The sequence below is a fragment of the Harpia harpyja genome, chromosome 9 (assembly GCF_026419915.1).
Source record: "Harpia harpyja isolate bHarHar1 chromosome 9, bHarHar1 primary haplotype, whole genome shotgun sequence".
In the NCBI taxonomy this organism is placed as follows: domain Eukaryota; kingdom Metazoa; phylum Chordata; class Aves; order Accipitriformes; family Accipitridae; genus Harpia; species Harpia harpyja.
This window is the reverse complement of record NC_068948.1, coordinates 46,611,359-46,636,950: the sequence shown is the minus strand read 5'-3', so window position 1 is coordinate 46,636,950 and position 25,592 is coordinate 46,611,359. Positions and strand designations below refer to the sequence as shown.

Sequence of the window (25,592 nt, the reverse complement as noted above, 5' to 3'; positions counted from 1 at the left end):
ATCCTCTTCAATAGGATCCCTGTGCGTTCTGCTCCCACTTTTCAAACTTGCTTTTGCTAACTGTTTTTCCGTCGGAGGACAGCGTGTACTCAGGCTTCAGCTGGTTTTGAGACCTTCTCGAGCTCTTTCCGCACTACCCTGCTTGCAGCCACAGGGAGGCCGGCTAAAATCAGAAGATCATGGAGAATGGTACCCTGTTGCTCAGGAGAGGGGTGTCACTCTCTTCAGGGGGGTGCTGTGATTTGTGAGCCTGTCATTGAGCCTTTCCTCATCCACTGTGTTTGCAAACAGCAGCCACAAACCTCAGCTTTGAATAGGGAAGGAAATTCTCAGAGAACACACACTTTGGGACATTTTGTTTGCCTCATTCCTTCTGAGCTTTGGGGAGATAGATGAGTTAGCATTTTCATCTTAGTTGCCAGAAAAAAAAAAGTAGCATTAGAGAGAAGCCTGTGATGAACTGAATCCAGAAGCTGGGACTTCAAAAAATTTGCTAAATATCTTAAGATCAGTGATAAAATCCTGAAAGTTAGCAAGACCTTCAGCATGTGGTGCCCGCATATCTCCCGCATTTGACAGCCAGGCTGAGGCTCAGATGGGACTCCTGCCCCTTGCCCCCCCTCCCCTTGCCTTTCCTAAGCTGTACAAGTGAGGGGGGCAATGGGATCAGAGCAGCCTACATTTAACGTGAAGACAAGACATTCATCATCAGCCTGATCTGCTAATTTCTGTGTTGTGCGGTGGGAGTGAGTGACAGCTCTATAATCTCACTGGGGGAAGTCATCGTGTGGGTCATATTCTGTCAAGGAAACCGCAGGTAATGTTTTGAATTCCTTCTTTGAATTCTCCTAGTTTAAAAGCATTTCAGAGTTCCCTCTTGTTTTGTCTGTTAGTGTCAAGGGAGTCGCAATAAAATGTCATCCCTCCCCCAAAATATTTTACCTGCAGATGAGAGCTGTTTTGGTTTCTGAGTGAGGCTGGGGCTTTTTTTGGGTGCAGAAAGTGGAGAAAGGACTGGAGTTCAGCACGGGGGAGAGGTTGTGGCAGCAGTCGTAGTGCACAGTTGTATGGCAGCTGTTTGAAAAATGATGTCTTGGGAGAAAAGGATGGCAAACCCTTGATGACCTCCCTCTCTCCGGGCCCTGACATCTTTTCACTCAAGCATTTATTAATTATTTCTCAACACGAAGCCTGCCATATTTGGTGCCTAACCTTGAAGATGCTTCTCTGGCCCTGGTCTTTCTACCAATACCAACTCCCCAGCCTGCGGTGTGCTGAGCCATACGACCCAGCTGTATAATGGGGCAGAGCAGCTCTCCCCGCTGTTTAGGGGATGTGGCATCCACATGCCGCAGTCTCAGAGCTTCTTAGGTATTCAGTGAACACGAAAAGTCCCGAAGTTAGTGAGTCTCCTAACTTTCTTCAGTCGTGGCTGAGGAAGGGTGTGTTCCCACGGCACAGTGACACGCAGGGCTGCAGCATCCAGGCTGCTGTTGTTTATTCGGGGCATTCTCGTGCGGGATGCTCCCCTCCCCTACAGCTCTGACTGCAAGTGCCGACATAAATTAACTTCATCACCTCTGTCAATCCCACTGGCACCCACCTGTGGCTGTGGGGTTGGGATACCTCTGAAAATCAGGCCAGCAAAGAATGAACTCCAAATAATTCATGGTAGCTTGAGGGTGAAGCCTGCCTATGCTTCTGCAATTGGGGATGAGAAAGAGATTGAGGAGACGAGACTGAGTCAGAAAGCCCCGTGGTCCGTGCTGCCTGGCTTTCAACAGCCACCCCCAAGTGATGTACTACTGTTGGGGCAGGGGAATGGTGCTCTGCAGTTTCTGCCAGCAGTGCAAGGATCCCGAGGGTGCAAGCAGAGGACAGCATGAGCTTATTGCCTGAGCCCACAGCAGGGGAGGGAGCCCTTTTTCCTCATCTCTCCTCAGTGGAGCATTTCTGATTTTTAACTCCCAGATGTGTCATGTCAAATAAAGAAGCAGTCCTCTGAGCAGGGACTGAAGCAGACCTTCTCCCTTCTGCTCTCTGTCCCAGTCTCAGGTTCATCTCCTGCCTCATTCTTTGCAAGTTTTTATTGTATTTGTCATGGCAGACCCATGCTCAACACATTTCATTTTTCAGTTGTTCCTGCTAAGGTTACTGATCCAGCCCTTCAGCTTGCTTATCGGTTTGTCTTAAACCGACTTGGATGTGTTTATGATCTGGAGAGTTCAGATGCCTGAAGTTGCCCCCCTTTCTCTGGAGACTCTCACCAACCATTGAGATGCTGCTTAGTGATGCACAAGCATAGCTTTAAGCTTGTGAATTTGCCAGTGAGGTGCAGGTAGACGTGTTCAAGTTACGTAGGGTACCAGGTCTATGAAGGAGCCTCTCCTTGCGCTGTGATGCTCCTGCGTCATCATCATCATTATGAATTGATGCCACTGGTGTCTTTTGCTAGAAACTGGTGATTTTTAACCTGCACGTGGGATCTGACAAGCTCTGCTCCGAGGATGCATGTGCCTTGCACCAGCCCTGAGGAGTTGCTGAGGAATGGCTCTTCTGTCTGGGCAGATGTGCAGGGCCACCACTTTGCTGTGGGAGCTCACCAGTTTTCAGAGCCTGGCCAGTCTAGATAGTCTGTGTGAAAAGCATCATCTTGTGACACTGTAATGAGAGCTTCAGCTGATTATCTTAAGGGGGATGTTCTTGTTTGTTTAAAGATCACAATTTATACACAGGGGCTTTGCTTTCCACCCTTTTAAATAGTCTTTCTGTTTTCCGAGGCGCTCTCTCATGCTCTGTCCACTAACTCACTGTTGTTAAAGGTGTCTAAAAATATATAGTACTCCTTATACGCAAGAATATCTCAATTTACTTTCTCATTTTTGCTTAGGTAGCTAGTCCATTAACATCTGCTTTTGCTTGGAAAGTGTTGTGTTTGGCCACCCTGTCTAACTCAGTTCTTCCAGAGTCTAGACTGGCATACCAGTGCTGTGAATGTGACTGGGATGGCACTGGACCTGGTTTCCAGTCAGCCTGGATTTCTGGAGCTGATGTAAACTCTTCTTGTAGTCTAAAGCTGTTTTCTCTTTCTAATGTCAGAGTCACTGGGGAGGCCATGCTCTAAAATGTCAGACTATTTGTACTTTCCTTTGGGATAACAGGTCAGTGACTTCATCTGAAGTTCAGCTCAAACCATTTCTCTTAAAGGTTGGTCCTTCTCGATGTCACGTCAGTGCATTCGTTAGTTCAAATTTCATGCAAATGTAATTTGAAATGTTCTTAATGATCGTAGACAAAGCTATGATACCTTTCCTCGACTCTGCATGTTATTTCAGATGGTCCACAGAGACAGGGTGATTGATGGTAAACTTACGCTGAGGTCCAGCTGACCTGTTACAAGACGGGTGGGTGAAGCAAATGCAGAAGAGCCAGAGGTGATGATGTGTCCCTTCAGAGGATATGTCACTGGTGTGGAAGGCTCGGTGGGATCTTCTGCTCCATCAAAGCCAATTCAGTACGTTCTTTAAGTACCACACATTCTCAGTATCTTCTGTATCCACCAACACAGAACTAAATTGAAGCCTTTTGGTCTATCCCTATTATCCTGAGGGTTTCTTCTCTTGGGTTAGGTAGTTTATAACTAGCTCCTAAGTTAAAAATGCTGATTTCATGCCTCTTGTATTTCATTTGTTTCCTCTGCTGAATTGCTTGTGTCTGGATGTGATCTGATCAGTGGTTACACAATCTGTATTCAAATGAGTGGTCTGTAGCTGACAATCATTTATTTATATATACATTTATTTTTTTAAATCGGTACACTCTATCACCCATTTATTAATTTCTGCAAGGCTGTGCAAGTCTCAGATGCACCAAAGCTTACAAGCATCTTAGCAGAAACCTTATGTGTCCCTTGTTGCAAGTGCTTTTCAATTCTCTCTTTCTCATTTAGATTTTCTTCTCAGTCTCTTGTAAATGTCTTTCAGGCATGGGCTTCCCTCATATTGTTGTGATTATTGAGAATGGCTGAACTCCCCTCCAGGCGTAAGGGCTCCTGTGGTTCTGAAAGCTGTGGGTCTGCTCCTCCTGACATGTAGAAATTATTTTGCCAGCATTAGAAAAATTGCTTTGGTTTTGTGCATTAATGCCACTATCAAGCCTTAACATTTTTTTTCAGAGATTGCCAAGTTGCCTTGTCTCTGTTCTTCTGTAGTTAAGTAGTCAGACTTCCACATTTGCCTTGAATATATTCTCCCTCTTTTTTGAAGTTACTCCCTTTAGAAATGGTTTTAAGTACACTTAGTCTCCCTCTTTCTCGAAGAGTTTTTTCTCACATTTGCTTCTGCTCTGGAGAGAAATTTCTTGTGTGTCACAGGACCTGACTTTCATTGCTGTTATTTCACAGAGCACTCGGACTGCAGCTGGCTTAAGTTGGCAGATTTTGGTGAAGTTCTGACTTGTGTGGAGCAGAGCTGGGGCGGGGGCTTTTATTCCCATCTGTCATGGCCTGGGAGTGTTTATACCTCTAAAAGGTGATATTTTGATGTCCCTTTTTCTCCTGAAAAATTTCTTTTTGTGGAGCACCAAATGTCCTTCCCTTCCCTTGCATAAGGATGACAAAAAGGAGGCCCAATAACTTTGACCTGTTGTGCTGTGCTGGTCTGGGTGATGGTTTTACATCCAGATGCTCTCTTCCAATCTAATGCAGAAATTGGGCTGGCACTACTTTGTCCAAAACTTTCTGGTTTGTTTTTTTTTTTTCCAGCTCTTTGCAAACAACCTGCCTAGGGTTGACCTGGCGTGTGTTTCGTTCACTGGCTCTCTGCAGCTCTGTCTTCATGTGGGTACCAACCTGACTACATGGGGTAGCCTGCCATTGCACAGCTCGTTTCTGAGGTTCACATTTGAAACAGAGAGGGTGGACAGCATGTTTTCCCCTGTGGTCTTTCCATATCTCCTTGTTGATGAGCCTTGCTATAGGGCCTGGTAGGTCAGTTGCTCCTCCTTCAGCTGAGTTAATTTACTGTGCTATGCTGCTTCCTCTAGTATTTTTCCAGGATTCTGCAGCCCTTAGGACACACAATTAAGACATTTCAACCTGTGCACAGAGCCGGTCCTCCAAGTTCACCTGTGGATAATGCTCCTTCTCTCACCACTTCCCTAAGTTTCCTGGTGTTTTGGTTAAGCAAGGACATCAGAACCTAAGAGCTGTTGTAACGGCGATCAATAATAACAATTGTATTCTTTCTGATAGTCTCTAGGAGCCCCAGGCAAGAACTAACATTTGGCAATGCAAGCACAGAGCAAAAATTCACTCCCAAGTAAACCACCTTCCCTTCACTCATTATCAGCCATCATCTTGCAGCTCTCTGGCAGCTCCTCAGATATGCCTCTTTTATCTATACTCTTTCCCCTTCACACTGATTAGTTGGAAGGCTGATCATTTTCCCCAGAAGTAGCTGCATTTTTCTAGCCTACATCAATCTGCCATTTTTTTTCCACAACCGTCCCTGTCATTTATCTATCCCCACTAATGCTAAAAGCTTCTCCAGCTCAGTAGGGGCAAATTTAATTAACCTGCTATTTTCTCCCATTCTCATCTAGATCATTAACGAGAGTGCCTAATGAGTCTGGGTCTAATAGCGGTCCCAATGGCCTATCACAGCACACGTCCTCCTCTCGATACATCAACCAGTTGACATTACGCTTCAATTGGGATCTTTCAGCCCATAGAAGTCATTCCCCAATCCAGTACGAGTTGCTGTTTCACGTAATGTGTCAGGAGTGAGTTGGTTGATGCTGTAGTGCGTGTCGTCCATCTGTGTGCCTTGCCCAGCCAACTGGAGACGAAGGTGCAGGTCTCTGCCTCAAGTCAGGCATTGGGGGATATGACAACCACATTGGGCTTATGGGTGAAACAGCGGTACGCCAACGGGCACCCCTGCAAGCCTCTCCATACTCAGTTGGCCAAGCAAACCCCTGCGCGCTGATGTCCATCAACACCTGGAGATGGAGGCGTGCACACTCACGCTGGCAAGTGGCAAGAAAATTTATGTGCCATCAGCTTCACAGGCAGCCGAGATGAGTTGGAGAACCGCTGCGGCAGTTGCATTTTAGGGGCTGGCAGCTCTTGGGGAGGTTTGCCGCTGTTGCTGATTCACTCGCCTTGCTGCTCTCCGGCCAGCCGGAGATGAGGGGATGCTGCGCTGTGAGCGCTGGCCAGAGTCCCAGGGAAGATGAACGGGAGGACGTTGAACTTGTTTGATTTCAATTCAGGCAGCGATTTTGAACAAACCCACCCATCAGACACCCCCCCCCACCCCATCACGGGAAACCCCGGAGGGACCTTCCAAATCTGGGATTAGCCGGTTCTCTGATAATAGCCTCTCGGCACCAGCAACTAACATAAGGGCCAAGAAGCATGCGTCACCTTCAGCAGGATTTAAACATGTAAGAGGAGAGGAGAAAGAAATATCTGCCGGATTTTAACATTAGCAAATGTCAGACTGTACATTTGGGAATGGAAAAAATGTAAGGTGACCTCTAGACTGCTGGGAAAAGAGCTGGAATATTTTGATAATAAAGGGGATTTAGGGATTCAAAAAGCATTATCTTAAGGATGAGGGACACATGGTGGCTTCAGCAAAGCGTGCTATCACCTGGGCAGAATAAAGATCCAGAAGGTATTTTATCAATGAAAGACCTATGTGAAGCCACCAGCTGAAGGCACCAGCTGAACCCAGCACACAGCTGGAGATGCAGGGAGTGTGGACGGCTCTGGGGCAGGACACAGACCTCCCCGGCAGCCGGACCCCGCAGAAGTACAAAATGGTGAATGAAGGGAAGCGCAAGGCTTTGCTCAGGGCAGAGGAAGACTTAGGTTTGTGACAGGGTGAAGAAGAAAGGCTGCTCTGTGATAATGCCTAGGAGAGGGATGCAGGCAGGAGATGCTGCGCATACACAGCAGCAGAGACCAGGATAAAAGTGGTGCAAAGCCAAGAAGAGATTGCCCTCCTTTGGAAACAGCACAGGCTTGGTCCTTGAACCACTGGGAAGACTCTTCCTTGAGGTGGCATTTTATCAGTCAGTGCAGAATTTGTCTGCAGTTTCCTTTGTTGTCAACCTGATTTGTTCTGTGCGCTTTCCCCAGTTGCCTGGTGTGTCAGGCTGCTACTTGTTACACGATGCTACAGCATGGTGCTGGTTTGACCGAGCTGTCCAACAAGGGAAGCTGTTTTGGACTGTTTTGTCAGCAAAAGGTGGGGGTGAAGGGGATGTCACCCCATATAACATCTTAAAAGGAAAATAGCAAGGCAGAGGCCAAGCATGGCGAAGCAGAAATGGCAGCATCTAAATCCTGGGTGGGAGTAGGTTTTCATGAGGATGTAAGTAATAATGCTGGAGCCTTTCTGACTCTCTGTAATCAAGATGAGATTGTCTGAGTTTGCTTATCACTGCATCTCTGAAAAAATCCCTAGGGGAGGGAAGGCAGAGACAGAGGCACCAGAAGAAAAGGACTATCCGAAATTCCTAGCTTTACTCTTGACGTATTCGTAGTTTCCCTGTGCGAGATCTCTGGCCTGGTTCCTTACACAAGGCTGGAGGGGGTTTGCTGGGCTGAGATGGTTTGCTGGGCAATTTTTGTGGAATTTTGGTTTTGGAAGGTGAGAGTACTGAAGGGGTTTGTATGCCGAGGCTGGCACAAAGCACACTTTGAAACTCGTCATCTGGATAGCTGTCCCGGTTTCAGCTGGGATAGAGTTAATTTTCTTTCTAGTAGCTGGTATAGTGTTATGTTTTGGGTTCAGTATGAGAAGAATGTTGATATAACACACTGATGTTTTCAGTTGTTGCTAAGTAGTGTTTAGACTAAGTCAAGGATTTTTCAGCTTCTCGTGCCCAGCCAGCAAGAAGGCTGGAGGGGCACAAGAAGCTGGGAGGGGACACAGCCAGGACAGCTGACCCCAACTGGCCAAAGGGGTATTCCATACCGTGTGAAGTCATGCCCAGTATATAAACTGGGGGGAGTTGGCCTGGGGGGATCGCTGCTCGGGAACTAACTGGGCATCGGTCGGCGAGTGGTGAGCAATTGCACCGTGCATCACTTGTTTTGTATATTCCAATCCTTTTACCATTATTATTGTCATTTTATTATTGTTATTACTATCATTATTAGTTTCTTCCTTTCTGTTCTACTAAACTGTTCTTATCTCAACCCATGAGTTTTACCTTTTTCCTTCCGATTCTCTCCCCCATCCCACCGGGTTGGGGGGCAGTGAGTGAGCAGCTGCGTCGTGCTTAGTTGCTGGCTGGGGTTAAACCACGACAATAGCACCCGCCGGAACCTTGTCCTTGCTCCTGTCAGAAGTTGCACAAGCTATTTCCCCAGAGAGAGGAGAGTTTGCTTCCACTTTGGCAGGGAAAAGAGCGCAGGGGAAAATGAGGAGTCATTTTTTTCTGTCTTCAAATCCACAAGATTTACTCTTCTTTTTCCTTGGCTTGCATCAAGTGTGAGAAACACTGAAAAAAGTAACAGTGAATATGCTGGGATGAGCTTTTTGCAGGCTGTAAGAGATGGGATATTTTGCTTGTAAATGTATATATTTCCTATCGGGTGCCATTTTGGTGCCTGATGTTATTGAAGGATTGAGCTTCCCAGGTGCATTTTTGTGATTCTGATGTAATTTCTATTCACAATGTGACCAATTTTTTCCTTTTTTCACTTCAGTTAATTCCTTTGATGATATGATTCATAATTCCCCCACATCGACAGTTGGTCCTTGGTCTCCCTCTCAGTGCTGAAGGAGGAGAATTAAACAAATAAAGATGGCAAATGAAATGGAAAAAAAGTTCACTTAGTATCATGAAATATTAATAGCCACTTAGTATTAGGGGAAATTAGTCCTGCTGCACTAAAACTGCTCTGCATGGAGTGACTGAACTGCAGGGTGTGAAGTCTGTGTCCCCGTGGAGATTTGCAGGTCCTGGCTATAGGATGGAGATTGCCTTCAATAAGCTTCATGGTTTGATTCTTTTAATTAAGTAATATGCTTCAGGGGCTGAAGCAAAATGTGTTGCTACAACATCCCTTTCTCAGACAAGGCCGGCAGCGGGACAGCAATGCCTGCCTTGCCCGCTGTGGAAGAGTAAAGAAAGGTTATTGGTTTGACAGGGCAGTGGTAGAGTGACATAAATACCTGGTCCTGGAGAAAACCAAGTCTCACGGAGTCAGTGCTAAGGAAATGTTTTATTTTCTCTGAAATGATCCTGAGTGCTTAAGCACCTTGCCTGTGGAGGCTGTGAAGTAGCATCTCTGGAGAGGGATGCCCAGCTGAGGTGAGACACCATCCGTCAGGAGTGGTTTATGGAGAGTGACGGTAATCCAGCCGTGGATGGATGTGCAAGCCTCTTCCTAAGGAGTGTGCATGGGAGCGCTGTCAAAATTGGCTGACAAGGTCCCAGTACTAATTCCTTATAAATATCAGAAAACCAGGGGAGTCCCAGAGGCAGGGAAGGCCAGTGCCCACCACTGGTTTAAAGCAGCAAGTGGGAAAGCCCAGGCAGTAAGGAGAGGCTCTTCGGTTCGATCTGAGTGCTGCGGGAGAAAGCAGAAATGTTAACGTAGCTAAAGATCAAAGACATAGAAATACCATTAATTTCCAGATTTGATTTCTGGTAGATTTTCCAGAAAGTATTCTTAAACCCAGTCGAGTTCTTAATTTTTTCTTATATTGTTTTTAAAGCTATTGCTGTCACTATTTTTTATTAATCATATTGCCACAATGCCAACAAGCCCCAGGCATGGAGTAATGTTGTGGTGTATTAGATGTGGACAAAGAAAAAAACAGTCTCTGCTCATGTATCTGGATTTTCATAATATATTTAGACTTACGTCAGGCACTTGTTTTACTTGGTCAAAAATATACTCTCTGTTGGATCAATGGACAGTTATTAAATGGATTAAGAAACAGGCAGCTAAAAGCTCTCAAAATGTGATTGTTGTTGGAGGATCATTGCCGAACAAGCTGCTTGCACGGTAGCTTTGCAGGATTCATCTTTCACCTCAGTATATTTCACTATTTTCATGAATGATCTGGAAAATATATATAAATTAGTTGCCCGTAAAGTTTGCAGCTGACTCAAATTTTGCCATGATAAATAATGATGAAGGCAAGTCTCTAATGCAGAGCAATTGCAATTGCTTGGTAGACTGGCAACAGTGAAACAACATGAATTTTAATACAGCTAAATGCTTGGTCATCCATCTCAGAGCGCAGAATGTAGGCCACTCCGTCAGGCTGGGAGACTCCCTGCTCGAGGGCAGCGACTCTAAAATTGATTTAAGGGCCATATTGGATAACAGGTGATTATGAACATTTAATGCCCTGTAGTGGTGAAATGGATGAACATGATCTCTGGATAAAGAGGGGAAGCCGAAGTCTGAATAGAGAGTTTTTATCCACCTTGATTAAAAAGCAGGCAGCTGCTGTAATCTGCTGTAGCTGTAATGAGACCCAAAGGCTGGAAGTTGAACAGAGGGCTTTCGGCATGGGAATCTGGTGCAAATTCCTGTGGTATACTCTGGGGTCTCTGAACTCGGGGTGGATACCCGTTGTAAGAGATGTGGGTAGCTCAGCCAGGCACTAGGCACTGCTGCCTTCAGCGAGGCTCAAGCCTTGCCTCAGCTGCAGGCTGGGATGCTTTCCCCATCGCTCGCTTCCCGATTTCCACACAAACAGGAAGGTGTATCATTAGCATCCTATTGTATTCTTGTTTAGCTTGGCTTCACAGAATCTGCACATCTCAGAGAAATATGTTTATAGAGTTGTGGGTGTTGTGTTTCTTATCTGGCGAGAGTGGATGAGAGAGCTGCAGAAGGGCAGGCAAGCATGTCTAATGCTGAAACTGCAAAGGAGACAAAGCCGACACCCGATAAAGACAGCGGCGGTTGAATTTGCACACTTATTAAAAATCAGTCCCAGCTTTTATCTGGGAAAGAAAGAATGAGCCCTGTGAACGTAGCGGGGGTGCATGCCAGGGAGCTGGGAGGGATGCCAGGAGAGACGGGGGAAGGAGGCAGAGGGGGGAGCATGGCCAGGCTGGGCTCCTGTCCCGCCGCCTGGACGGAGGGGCCAGGCGTCCAGGGGAATCCTGAGAAATGCCCTTGTCTGCACCACAGAGCTCGCTGTAAGGCAGCTCCGCGGTAGGGACCTTACATTTCAGTGCATGGCTCTGCTACTCCACTCTTCAAGGTGGCAGCTCACGGGGTGGGGTGGAGAGCTCTGGTCATCCAGGCTCGGCAAGGAGAGCATCAGGTTGTGAGCAGGGCAGAGAAATAGGAACTTCAGTCACCTGTGTCTGCTCTCATGTTTTCATTCCTAGCTGTTCTTTGAAAAAGTGGTTGCGTCTAAAGTTGAAATGAAAATGCTCTCCCTCTCCCCGTCCCGCTTGTGTTGCCTGGGGCATTGGCTCCCAAGCTGTTTCTTCAGCTGCAAGGGTTGTCCACGTCCACGCAGACAACCAAACTGAGGTCATGGGAAATTTCTGGAGCAACTTTTCCTTCCAGGCTCTTTCCTAGACTTCATTCCTCCACTCCACTTTATCTGCAGATGCTGGGTCTGTAAGCAAGAGCTGAGTGAAGTGTCGTTTTAGAGGAAAACCGAGAAAAATGCTGCCTAGTGCAATGGGGCAGTTCCAGTGCTGAAGATGTGGGGGTAGGGTTTGCAGCTGCCAGGTGGGGTGCAGTCCCAGATGGCTGGGGGAGAGCAGGTGTAAATGCCATCTGGAGCTTTACCTCTCCTTTCTGTGAGTCACTCGCACACAGTGCCTTCACCAGTGCCAGGTTTGGATACGCAGGAAACCCTGCTTCTTAGTAATAATGTTTTGAAGCATTCCTGAGACGCTTTGGGCTCCATGGGAGATCTAAGTCATCTCAGGAAGCAGAGTTTACTTCCTTTGGACACCTGTTTGTCCCTGATTTTTTACAAATATGGCACAGATAATACTAACTTCTGTGGGAGGTAGTTGTGATTCACAATGCATATTTTGTCACTTCATTCTTCACAGTATGAGGATTGAATGGTGGCTATATCATAGATGATCCTGTTCATGCAATGTGCTGGATGCATCCCATCTGGATAAGATGGAAATGAGGATCGTGACCACTTATGATGCCCTCACCCACCGTGCTGGGGACCGATCACAGCTTGTTTTGGTCTGCTTTCTTAGGCAAGCTGGGATCTGCTAGGATTTTTACTGGGCTGGGTCTGGATTTCAGTCATATGATGCTTTGCAAAAGGCAGTGTGGCAGGGTTAGCTATGATAATACCATGGCCATTGGTGCCCGAGACTTGGAAAAAGCGGAGATGTGACATTTCTCCCAGGTTGTCAGGAAGGAGCCCACTTACTTACTCTTTGGCTCACTGGGCTCAGTCTGGCCAAGCTCAGCTCTGCAGTCAGGGCACCATCGCAGCTCTGTGTAGTGGATTAGGATCACAACAGTTATCCAGAGTGGTCGTCCAAGACGAGTTCATGACAGGTAGATTTGGAGAGTTCAGCTTGTACCCGCAGGCTCTCACGGCTGTCTGTCTATCTTTGTTCTGCTGGCTCTCCTGCAGCAAGCCCACAGCTTTCCTGCCCATCCTCTTCTGTTTCCCTCCTTCATGCTCGTTTTTCCCACAGTGCCCCAAATGCTTCTTCCAGGCCATGCGCTTTCACCTTCCCTTTGGGCACCGGGCATTTTCTGCCCCGACCTCTTACCTCTCATCTGACTTCCATATCAGATATTTGCCTTGGACTTCTGCCTTTGTCACGGACTGTCCCCTGCATTGGATATCTGCATGAGATTTCTGCTTCTCCTCGAGCTATTGCCGTTGTATTTGGTAACTGGCACGGTATCATGTCAAACTCACCTGCTCGGAGCCAGATCCCTACAAATCCCATCTGCTCTACTGAGTACAAAGGCTGATGCTGAGATTGGCCTGGGGGAAGCCGTGGTGCAGGGACCTTGGTGGTGTCACACTGGTGGAGGGGACACTAGAGAGGGCCAGGAGCAAGGCAATGCCAAGACTTTGCATTATGTCTTTAGGAAAGCTGAACATGGCCATGGTTATTCCAGTGTTAAGCTGCCATAGATGATCACATCCTGAAAGGGGACACACTTCTGCATACAGTGGAGAAACCAGAGGAAGAAAAAGGGAATATTGGGAGAGTTTGGATGGGCCAGCAGCAGCTGGGACCTACACTATCTGCATGGGAAGGACCAGGGTTGAATGGTATCAGGCCCAGGACTGAATGGTATAAACCCACATAGGAGGCCTTTTCTACAGGAATTCTCCATGTTTTTACTCTAAAGTCATAAGCTTTTCCCTTTAAAAGGTCATAAGCTTTTCCCTTCCAGATATGTGATAGATAGTTGGAAACAGGACGGATGGAAAACACGCAGATTTATTACATCTTACATGAGAACAGCAGAAAATTCTGCCTCTGCTGATAGAATTGGCAGAGACTCAGTCTCACCAGGTGAGATGGCAGAGCACAGAGCTGGCAAGAGCACTCGTTGAAGCATGGCCTAGGATATCCATAGGGTTTTCCTATGCCTATCCATAGGAAACAGCGATAACTAGGTCAGCTTTTTAATGCCTAAGAGAATAACCTCATCTCAAAGATGCGAGCAAAGTTTATTCCTCTTTTTATGTAAACCATTTTAAGGAGCATCTTTAACCTGTGTTGATAGGTAGGGATTACCAAGTCCTTATTTCTGTGAACTACTGCTGCAGCTGGCTGCTGGATCAGGAGGATGTCACTGCTTACAGCCAGCTTACATTTTAAGATTTGGGCACAACTGTGAACTATGATAATATTTCTGCTTGAAGGAAAGTGGATATTTGGGCACATGATTTGTTGCAGCAAGGGGTTTCACGGTAAAATTCATAACCACAGACTAGATGGCAGATGCAATTCAGCATTTATAAATACAAAGTAATGTACACTGGCAAACAGCCCAGACCCTTACCTAAACAAACACAATGATGGGCTCTAAATGAGCTATTGCCACTCAGCAAAGTGATCTTGGGGACTTTGTGGAGGGCTCTCTGCAAAGCTCAGCGTGATGCTGAACGATGGCAGGCAGAGTGCAGGAGCTGTAAGGGACAGAGCAGGACAACTAAACCTCTGCGTAAGTCCATGCTGCAGTTGCATCCCAAGTATCGTCCTCCCACCCCTACAGTGAAGAGGACCTGGAAAAGATGCAGAGAAGTACAGCAAAAATGTCTGGACCAGCATTCATACAATGACCTAGGGCTTGGAGAAAACCTGAGGGACTGGAAAGAAGGTTTCATAGTCTGTTAAGGAGACAGGGAAGTTCTGCCTCAGGCATGCCCTGGGACACTGTTTGCACGGGGTTTGGAGAAGATGCCAGGGCAGTGCTCACACCATTTAGTATTGCCTTTCCATCCGCATCTGCTCCTGACCACTGTGTCAGACCAGCCCAAATGGGCTCTTGTCTGACTCTGTGCAGCTCTTCTCACGTTCTTGTATTACAACGAGGGCTTTTCTCTTTCTCATTTCGTGGCCTCACAGGGCATTACTAGGCTATAATAATTTATATTAGTGTTATTGTTATACAGGGACCTAATGACTCCTGTATTTAAATCCCTTGATATTTTCCCCTGTGAAGGTTTCCGGTGACCTTTTCTTTGAGACTTTCACACCTCCGTGGCTTGCAGCAAGCCTTTGAAATTCAGCAGGAGGAAAACCCTCTGGCTAGAGAAGAGACTGGTTTTTTTTTTTTGCTCCTCATCAAATTCGTATTCAAATTGGCTGAAATATACTGTTAACTATCACCTTTTCCTTTCTCTCCCTGATGTTGCTGAGGGAAATGCTGGCAAACCACCAAAAGTATAACCCTGCCCAAATGTTGTTAGGCTAAACTCACGCTGCTGCCAAAATGCTGGGAGCGCTGGAGAGCCCCTGGCAGGGATGGGGAGCATCGCCGTCCGGGAGCTGCTTGGGCACACGCCTATGAATGGATGGAGCTGCCCTGGTTAAGGTTTGTGCTGCACTCAGCTCACGTAATGAGTCGTGTAGCTCAGCCCTAAGCAGTGCTGAAGAATCAGCATTCAAACCCCTCTGGAGATTTGTGAGGATGGATTCTAAGAATTGCACATGATATAACTCGCTTTTACCTTCTTCCCTTAAAAATATCCCTGCAATATTAAGTCCAAAAATCACATTAAGGGAGTATGATTTAGGTGGAAAAGATGAACACCTAGAAGTTAGGAAATGGCACATCTATTGCCTCCATCCCCTGCCTGGATGCATTATGGAAATGACCTTTCATTTCTGACCATGCATGGTATTTTTTCTGCTAAAATCCTGTCTTGTTCAGGGTGGAGGCTGGATACACCAAAGAGCAGGACTGAGGCTGTACTGCCAAAGGGAATGAAGAGCACTACAGTCCCAAAGGTTAATGGATCTGGACGCAGTCCCAGGGCATGTGGGATCAGAGACTGTACCTATAGAAGTTAGGGGTGGCGTTCAGGTGCCTAAACATTGCTGCCTGCTGCCATTTATATCAGACCCAGCTCCAGCTGCTGGAACAGCACAGGTCTACTAGAGGAGCTGCGTCAAATCTGCCAGCAGGCGTGTTGGCATCTCAGACCCTCAAGGGTGTCTAAAAGGTAATTAGCCGCCTATTTTTAGGCAGCTGGGATTCGGCACCGGAACAGGGCATAGGTGTTTTGGTGTGAGCTGGGACTCTGAGCTCCGGCAACGGCCCACGGAGATGGAGCTGACCCAGTCAGCTGAGCCTGGAGAGCAATTCAACGCCCCAGAGCAGACACGGAGCTGCGTTCCCCATGTCCCCACTGACTGTTCCCCTCGAGAGGGGTGCCTGACCCCCCCGCATCCCCACGGAGCTGCAGATACGCCACAGGACTTGCAACAGCCCCAAAATTTTCTGCTGCAGCTGGCTGCCAGGCAGCTGCCTGAGGATGCTTGCAGGGCAGTGGGCACCTGTGTGCTGAGACCTGGTCTGTTCGTACCTGCTCCAGGTCCTCAGTTCCCCAGAGCTGTGACACCGGTTGCTTCTCCCAGGTGCTTGTGTGGTGGCAAAGCATCGCTCCTCTCCTTCTCACCCTAAAGCCGCTCCAGCTGCACCGTCACGAACCAGCCTACCTCTCCGCAGCGGAGGGAGGGAGGAAGGAGGCAGAAGGGAGGGAAACTCCAGCCTGGGGTGAGACTAGTCCAAACCAATTCTCCTTCTTCATAAACCTCTCAATTCGCCTTTGACTTGAAATGCGTAAAAGTGCTGCCCTCTTCCTTTTGGCACACACACACTCACACGCATAGACCCACCTTTGGCCACAGGACGAAGCAGGAGACGCTGAAGCTGCTTTGCAGAGTGTCTTTCAAAGCGATGTGCTGAATTTCAAACCGTATCTGTTCAGAACAGGGAATTAAGCGGCTATAGTGTCTCCGTACTATAAACAAAGGCAAAATGCTGTGTGCATCAGCAAAAGGCTTTGTATTGTAAAGTACTCCCTTTATGTCCAACCAGGAGAGAATTCAAATGATTATTGACCCTCCACTGTAGGAAAGCCGCATTATAATATCTCCAAATCAATAGAGACAAGTGCAGAGCGGCAGAGAAAGGCCACGGCTCTGCAAACTGCAGAAAATTGCATTTTGCTTTGGCCTCTTAAAAAGTTTGCAAAGCATCTATTAGAGGCCCCCGGAGCCTTTTCTTTCTAATTGCCATGTTTGACAACGCGATCGCACAGGGGACTAGCGGAAAGACAGATAATGGACCCACTTTAATTGCTTCCCAGTTCCATGAGTCATAACACTTCTGAGATGGCAAAGGGGAAGTGCAGCAGTTTGACTGAAGGAGGTTTCTGGCTTTTAAGAAAGCTCTGGAGGAACAAATGCTAAACTCAAAGCCAACATCTTGGAGGGACTGAAGGTTCCAGGTAGTGGATTTTCTTTCATCTTTTGCTTTTGACTGGAACTATCCAGTTAAGTTTTAATCATATCCTGGAAGGGGTAGGAGTGGCTTCTTGTCTAAGAGATGAGGGAATGGATGTCACACCAAGACCCTTTTTCTCAGGGATGGGCACTAAGGTTGAGTCCTGAAGGTGGAATTGTCCAGCAGGTGGTCGAGGGTCCGGTGTCAGTCAGTCGGCAGTGGTGGTGGGAGCACACTGCGTACACAGAACTCCGGTTGGATTTATCTGGCAGGTCAAGGGAAGGATGCTGTAGTTCCCCACTGGGAGCTGGGCTTGGCATGTATTTCTGGGAACGGGCACACAGTGGACCTTCTGACCTCCCTCCTCGCTGTGGCACCAGTGAATTTCTCCTGTACTTCTGGCCTAAGGGCAGGGTCTGTGTTTCCTGGAAAAGGAAGGACCCCAAAGCCAGAGCTGAACCCAGAGCTCCAAGAAAACAAACGATGGCATTTGCCTGTGCCAGCCAGGCTGCAGAGTAGCTGGGCTCTTTCTGCCCAGGTCCTCTGGATTCTTGTCATCTGCCCCAAACTAGGGCTTTGACCTTTCTGCTCAGGGCAGCACTCACTGGGACCCCTCAGCATCATGGATACTTGGTGCCTCCCAAGAGGAGCAGAAGCCCACGACACTCACACTGTTCCTGGCAAATTTCAAGCTGTGTCTGTGTGACCTTTGCCTGGCCAGCCCCTGAAGGTCTTCATCCTTCCCCTCCGCTTTGTGCCAAGGGAAACAAGCTGCAGCGTGGTGTACAGGACAGTGTACGGGCTCTGGGCATGGCCAGGATGTATCCCAGCCTCTCTGGGGATGGACTGTTTTGCCTGGGTGCTGCCTTCCCCTCAGCTGGACAAGTCCTGGGACATGGTGGTTGGAAAGGAGGAGGTCATCAAAAAGGGGGAGGAACAAGGCGAGGTGGGGAGGAGAACAGAAGAAGGTGGAGCGCCTGGTTTTGTGCCAGGGTGCCCAGCTGATGGGCACTGGGGTGCCCAGTTGCTGTACACACCTCTGCAGTACAGTCCCCGGATCAGGCTCCAGCTCCTTCCCCTGCGTTATGGCCCTAGCTCTGTGCTAGAGCGAGAGGCTCGGTGAGGTGATGCCCCACGCCATGCTGCGGTGCTTGGTTCAGCATAAAGGGACTTGGGTCTGTGCTTTGAGTCATGATATTGGGCCCCAAAACAGGTGCCTGTTTCCAGCTGATGGGCTCCAGCCCCCGGGGCACAGGGCAGTGATACCGTTCGCCTGTCTCGATCTTGCAGGGCTTGGTCTAGAGTTAAGAGATTACCTGAAAATATGAGAGTATATTCCAGGCAGACAGGAACAAGTTCTGTTGTGCTTCAAACCATCCTAAAACTGTGCATTTGTGTTAATGTGCCTTGATGCCAAGGTCTTGGCAACCTTCCTGTCCCAGGACCTGCCTTGTGCTCATTCCTGTCCTAAAGTGGTCGCTTGGCACCTGGTCAGAAAAAAGCAAGGTAATATTTGCCCGGAATTGGACAGATGAAACTATCCTGGCGCAAGGTCTGGCTGGTTCATGGCCACTGTGGTCTGGGCACACACCGAGCACAAGGCACAGTTACTGGTTGAAACACCAGTGATGGAGAAACTCCTTGGAGGAGCAGGGGAAGTCCAAGGCACGGTCCCTCCGGTCCTCTGCCGCAGCACACCCCAGTCTGGCTCGGGAAGAGAGGGTCGCCTTGACTTCCCAAGGCTGTCTGTGGACGGCACCCCAATCCTGCCCTTGCTTCAGGCCCTGCGCCGGCCAGGGACCCTCTGACGACTGCTGGGTGTGCTGAGCTTGTCATGGATCGGTCAGGACACGGCTGAGATGCACGGCGGGAAACTAACTGGAAAAAAAGCTTCGGGGATGATTGACAGTAACTGTCTCCGGTGGAAGGAGCTAATCCGAGCAGCTCATGAACACCAGGTCCCTAATTAAAGCACACAGGCTAGCCCTGCCTGTAATTAATTTCCCTATGCTGCTCCACTGGCAGCCGGCTATCAGTGCCACTGACTCACAGCTCCCGGCAGCCTCCGAGGCATCGGCAGCAGGAGAAGAAAAAGCCGTGGTTCAGAGGGGAGCAGGATTTGCCCCTTCCCTTCTGCTCCTCTGTGCTGGGGAGAAGCCGTAGCGTGCTCCCAGCCTTGCGCACACCCAAAAAGCTGGGACGGGGACCTTGCTGCCCCGGCCCCAGCAGCTCTCTCTGTAGGAAAGGGCTGGCGGTTCCACGCTCAATGCACAAGTGATCCAGAGGGTGCAGAAGCATGGCTGTCAGGAGGGGGTGGCACAGGGCAGGGTGGTATTCATATGCGTGGCTTGTCCTCTGCCTGCTGCTTCATGTTCTCCTCTTTCTTCTCCCCATGTATACACATATTTATTATGCACTTGCCTCCCCTGGCTGGAGCTTGAACAGGAGTGTTGTCATTGTGATTCCTCTCCATAGGAATGGATCTTTGCATTCACTCTGCTGTGAGCGTGTCACATATTTATAAAGCATGTGGGATGCATCTGGGTTGTGGTTGGATTTTCCCTGAGTAGGCTGTAGCCCCTGCAGTATTGCCAAGGCGGAGAGGAGCAGCTGGGAAGAGCCGTGGAGCCTGCAGCGGTGTCTGCAGTCCGAGCGCTGTTTTGCTGCAGCGGGTGGGTGGTATTGAGTGGAGAGGTGAATCCCGTTCCTCCAGAGCCACCCCGGCCCCCATCATCTGAATCACAAAAACTAAAGAAAGAGGCTCCAGAAAGTCCTATTTCTCTGGCTACAGGTTTTTCGTTAATCACCTGGCGAGGAATTGTGCTGGTCAGAGAGTTGCCAGCCTTTGTTTTAATTTCCAGGAGGCTCCTCTTGGTGTGACATGTCTCCAGCAAGGGATTTCTCTTGTCTTGTGTTTACTTTGCTCCATACAATGGGATGTGATATGTCAAAACATGACAAGCCAGCCAGCATGTGTCATAATACTGCACTCAACACACTGCCTTCCAGGGATGCTCAGCAGCTAATAATATCAGGCTCAAATTATCTCTGCATGCTGAGCTTTTATTTTTTCTCCCATGTGGACTATGATATATAGGAGTCTCCCGCCTATTATGGACTGTTGGATCATCACAGATTTATTAGCTGCACATGGTGAATTATTTTGACTAGACTGAAAACTCAGGCCTGGGATCCCAGCCTGTTATTGCAGAAAAAGCAACTTTCCCACCTTGGCTTCTCCGATACATTTGTTATTGCTTCAGTAAACAGTTTGGTGAGATTTCCGTATGATTTAAATCCTTTATCGTTGGGGTTTGAAGTTGCTACTTTGATGCAGAGATGATGTGATTTCATTAGCAACGTGATTGCCTTTCAGCCTTTTCTGTGAGATGCAGCCGCTGTCTCCAGGATTTGGCCCTGTGGGAGCCAGCACGCTGCACGCGTGGGCTGGATGCGACCAGGCGCTTCTCCAGTCTCCCCAGTTTATCCCATTCTGCATCGTTGTCCTTTTCTGCCTGACTTTTTGAACTCTGCTATTTTACCTTAAGGTGTAATGAGGCATCAACATGCCCTGAACAATATTTTCAGTCTTTGAAGGAAGAAAAAAACCTCCAACAACAGTGAAGAGGGGAAAGCTGCTGTTGTCCCTGGGCTGGCGATCCCCCAGCGATGGGGAGGAACGTGTCTTTTAAGCCAGAGGTGCTGTGATGAGCTGGGAAGGAGACACAACGTGTCCCCTGCTCGCACGTGGTATTTCACAAACAGAGCCTCCCGCTGCTACAGTTGCTGCCCATTCATTTTAGCTCCCGTACGCGGTTTAGAGGAAGCAATCTAATTACTTGCTGCTAATTGCTGGGAAAACACTGCTGAAACTGCCTCTTTTCCCCGCCTTCCCCCACCATGGGTAGGGAACAGCAGGTATCTCTGCAGGTCCTCTCAGCTTGGAGGTTCACACTACCCCCCTCCCTCCCAGGTCCACTTTCAGAAGATGCAGAGCCTCTGCCCATCCCTGCCCATCTGCCCTCTATGGAAAAATGTGCTGTTTTCTCCTCTTCCTTGGTGGCTGCACAGATTCAAAGGGAAAAAAAGGGGAGAGAGGAAGGGAAGCAAGAATATGTGGTGTAAAGGTTTGACCGAGAGAAGGAAAGGATGTTCTTGGCCCTGAGACATCTACAGGCAGGTCTGACCTGTAAGTTATTCTGGGAATCCCTCACAGTTATTTCCTACAGGAAGACCAAATCAGTCTGAAATTGTGCATGGAAAGTCACAAAAGCCACATCTCCATCTTACATTTTGAGTGCAATCTGGGGACACCTGCTTGTTTTGGAGAGTTGTTCAATGATCCCAGAAAGCAAGGAGCTGGTGGCACTGCTGGAATGGGACGCAGAGTTTGCCTAGTACAACCCCGTGGCTGCAGGCATCGGCCATGGCTGGGCAGATGCTTTCCCATAGGCTGAACTGTGCTAAATATGCCTGTGGGGAGAGACAAATGGCCCCCCAGAAGACAGCCCCTTTGCTCAGAGGTAAGGTCTTTTGGAACAGGGCTTATGTTAGATGTGCATTCAGGACCCCGTGACGCAAATACATGATGATGATCACTCTCGCCACCAAAGTCAGAGGCCTCCCAAGTGTGAAAAGGCTGAGGAGGTTCTCAAACTTTGTCACTACAAGTGTATATTGATTTTAGCTATTGCGTTGAGTGGTAGAGCATTTTTAATTCTGCTTTTTTAATTGTTTGGCTCCCCTGGCATATGTAGTTTGTGGTTAGTGGCAACGCACTTAGAAGGGTGATTTTCAGGCTCATCTATTAGTTGCAAAGAAAAGAGCTCTCCCATGACCCTGGCTAATTTGCATACTATTTTTGTTATCCTTTAGGAAGCAAACTGCTGATTTTGGTGCTTTGCTTGAACATCCAGTCAGAAGTGGAGTCTTGCCCCGGGGGCGTGTGTATGCTACAGTGAACCGAAGATTACAATAAGTTGTCAGCAGCAAGGACTGACAGCAATCCCCACTGAGATACCCATCCAGAGCCAGCGCATCTTCTTGCACAACAACAAGATAACCCTTGTGAGGTCTACCAGCTTCACCTCCTGCCGCAAAACATGTGGATCCACTCCAACAACATCAGCCTCATTGAGCCTGGAGCCTTCTATGGGCTCAACAAACTGGAGGAGTTGGATCTCAGCGACAACACGAACCTGAAATCTATCAACCCTGTCACTTTCCGGGGTCTCGTTCACCTCCACACCTTACACCTGGATCGCTGTGGGCTCCTGGAGCTCTCCACAGGGCTTTTTCGAGGGTTGTTCTCCTTGCAATATCTCTACCTTCAGGATAATAATCTACAGAACCTGCTGGATGACACCTTCATAGATCTCGCAAACCTCACCTACCTGTTTTTGCACGGTAACAAAATCAAGAGCTTGTCAGAGAACGTCTTTCGCGGGCTAATCAACCTCGACCGGCTGCTTCTGCACCAGAACAGAGTCAGCCTGGTTCACCGCCGGTCTTTTCATGACCTTGGGAAAGTGATGACCTTGTATCTGTTTAACAACAACCTGACCGTTCTCACGGGGGAAACTATGGCTCCCCTGGTGTCCCTCCAGTACCTGCGCTTGAATGGCAACCAGTGGATCTGTGACTGCCAGGCTAGGTCTCTCTGGAATTGGTTTAAGCAGTTTAAAGGATCGTCTTCGGAGCTGGAGTGCCACCTTCCCCCCCGCTTGGCAGGGAGAGACCTCAAAAGGCTGCAGAGCGCCGACTTGGAAGGATGCGTCGACTCCTTCAACCAGATACGAACAAGCGTTTTTAGCACTAAGACCAGATCTGGTAAACTGCCAACCGGGGTCCCTCCTCTCGGTTCCCACGACGGCTCCCCGAAGTGCTGCCAGCCAGAAACAGATAAGTCTTTTATTTATGAAGCTAAAGGCAAGGCAGGTCCTTCTTCCCACAGCAGCCGGCCATCCTCCAACAACCCTCTCAAGGACAAGGAGAACATGTCCAAAACCAAGTACGTTGAGACGGACCCTTCCAAAAATGGCAGCAACAAGCAAATAAACGATTCCCCCTTTGGGACCTTCCCCAGCATTGTAGACCCTCCATTGACCAAGTTGAAACCAGAATTTCTAGAGCCTATTGAACCTTCCACAGTCCCAACCAAAAAGAGGCAGGGCTGCTCTAAAAAGAACAAATCAAAGGCCCAGTGCCGCCTCACCCAGCAAGGAAACAGCTCCACGTTACAGCTCAGCCTAAGCCTTTTGATCCCCCCCTTGGTGTGGAGCTTACTGTTATTCTGCTAAAATTAACTCTTTTCCTGGGTTGATGACACTTTAATACTAGACTTTTGCTGACCTCCATAAATGTTGCAAACAAAAGCAAAACTACCATCCACCCTGAGAAAGCTTTGTTACACAAAAGTTAACTGGATGCCTTTATAAAAAACAAAAAACACAAAAGACAAACACCAAGATGTACATAATTTATTTGTCCTGAAACCTGTGAATTATACCTTTGGTCTTCGGAACTGCACTTGCCCACAAAGCAGCTTTTGCTACAGCAGATGGTAAAGAAATACGGTTTATTTACAGGAAAAAAAAAAAAAAGTGTAAGAAATGCTCTGAAAAGAATGTCTAAAATCTGTTTGTAACTTGACATCACACTGAACAGTATTGCAGGTTCCCATTTGCAGAGGTAATGAATTTGATGCTGTTTTAATCCTATGTTTATGAATATTGCAGTTTTTCCGTATTCATTCCATCACACCATGTTTACGGGCAGCATTTGTTAAAGAATGCTACCTTTTCCTTCACAAGATTGCAGTATATATAGATATGCATTTTATTTTACTTGTGTACAAGTATACAAAAAAAATATAAAATAAAGATTTCTTTTGCTAAATGGTTGTCATCTGCAAGGGGGTGAGGTATGCTAACCAGCTAAAAAGCTGAAAAATTAAAAGGATGTTGAGTAATCCGTGATCTGAAGGCAGGTTGGGCGTTTAACACGACAGTAATAAATAAGACATACTCCGCAGGGTTATGCAATCTTTAAGTGGTGCCAACAAAGGGTTTCCTTGCATGAAATATGCTCTGCTAATGCTCCTGTTTCCCTTCAAAGCTGTCCCCTGAATTCGCCCAACATCATTCATATTTCAGGATGCTCAGAACAGCAGGAAATATTAGCCCAGCACCTTGGAGCCGAGGACTCCAGGTTGCAGGTAGAGGAACATTAGTAAGCAATCCCAAGAAGTTGGGCAGGGCCATTTTTCTTCTGATATGCACAGATAACTAGACTCAGCTCTGTAATTAATGAACCAGAAAGTAGTTTCAGAGTGGAGCTTGGATTTATGAAATAGGGTGTATCTCCCCAGACACGCAGCTCCTGGCCTTGCAGCTCCGGCTGGCTGTGCTGGAGAGCTGGTGTCCATTCCTGGCTGTGCCACCAGGGCTTCATGGAGTCACTGTGCCAGTGACTTCAACTTCTGTATGACCCCCACCTTTGACCTCGGGATGCTATGAAAATAAAGCCATTGATGTCTGGGTGCCCCCATACCACCCAGTGGGCCATAAAGCACCTGCCTAGTTCTAGCTGTGTACTCCTTGTACCGCAGAAAGCCGCCCCGTGCACTCTGCATGTACTCCAGGTTACGGCAGGGTTGAGCAGAGAGTTTGCCAGGAGGTTGCTTTTCCTTATCAAACTATAAATTTTCTTCTGCACTCCTCTCTTCAGGAAGACTGTTGAGATATTGAGGTCTATACATGCAAGACCAGCCTGTCACAGGCAGGTGGCATGTAGCGCGGGCCAGAGAAGAGCAAGAGCAGTCATGGGTGTACCCTGGGAACATGCACTAGAGGACTATGTGTGCAAGTCAGGCTGAGCGAGGGTCTCCAGGCTGCATCGGCCACTGTTGGGTTCACAGCAGTGGGACTGGTGCTCAGCTTCACACAACGGCCACACGTGGAGGAGGGAGGGACCATCACAAGCCAGGAGTGAAGGACATCAGCAGGGTCGTGACTTAGTGCCAGCCTTACTCTAGGCTTGGTGGTTCATGAGGAGGGGACAGTGACCATGGGAAGAAGCGGGGGGGGTGCTTGGGTGGCTCATGTCCCAGACAGACTGTGATGCTGCCAGTTGGGCAGTATCTGAGGCCCACCTGCAACAACTTCACGGGGTGTTGCTGGGTACTTTCTACCTCTGCCACAGCCAGTTTCCCCCTGTTTGAATGACAGGGAGGGCAATGCCCAGACAGTTGCATTTGTGACCTGTCTCCTCCTAATCCGTCACTGGGGCTGGCAAAAAATTGTGGCATAGACCCGTACTGGTGAACAGCTCACTCTTGGCACTGAGATGGGGACTGATCTGTCAGTACCAGCTGTATCGCTGGCAGGAGATGCTGTGCAGCATGGCCCTGGGATCCCAGCAGATCTGACTGCTGCCATCCCAGTTCCATGACCAGCATCATCCTCTGCAGAGGAGCCAGGCAAGTTTCCGTGCAAATACATTGTCCTGCCCAAAGGATGAAGCAAGAAGTCAGTGCTCTGTGCTGGGATTCCTAAGGGCCTTGGTAAGCTAGACAGCCTTGACAATCCTGATGCCTGCACTCACGTCCAGTTTGTGGGCATGCTTATCC

At 48.2% G+C, this 25,592-nt stretch overlaps 1 protein-coding gene across 1 annotated transcript in view; it reads left to right on the top strand.

Annotated features, from left to right (window-relative positions):
• RTN4R (reticulon 4 receptor) overlaps positions 1-23,860 on the top strand; it is a 68,969-nt gene extending 45,109 nt beyond the window's left edge. Inside the window, 3 exon segments of the mRNA XM_052797884.1 lie at positions 21,839-21,897; positions 21,899-22,061; positions 22,064-23,860. Of these exon segments, the coding sequence (XP_052653844.1) occupies positions 21,839-21,897; positions 21,899-22,061; positions 22,064-23,262 (1,421 nt within the window). The 3' untranslated portion in view covers positions 23,263-23,860.
• Positions 23,861-25,592: the final 1,732 nt, after the last annotated feature.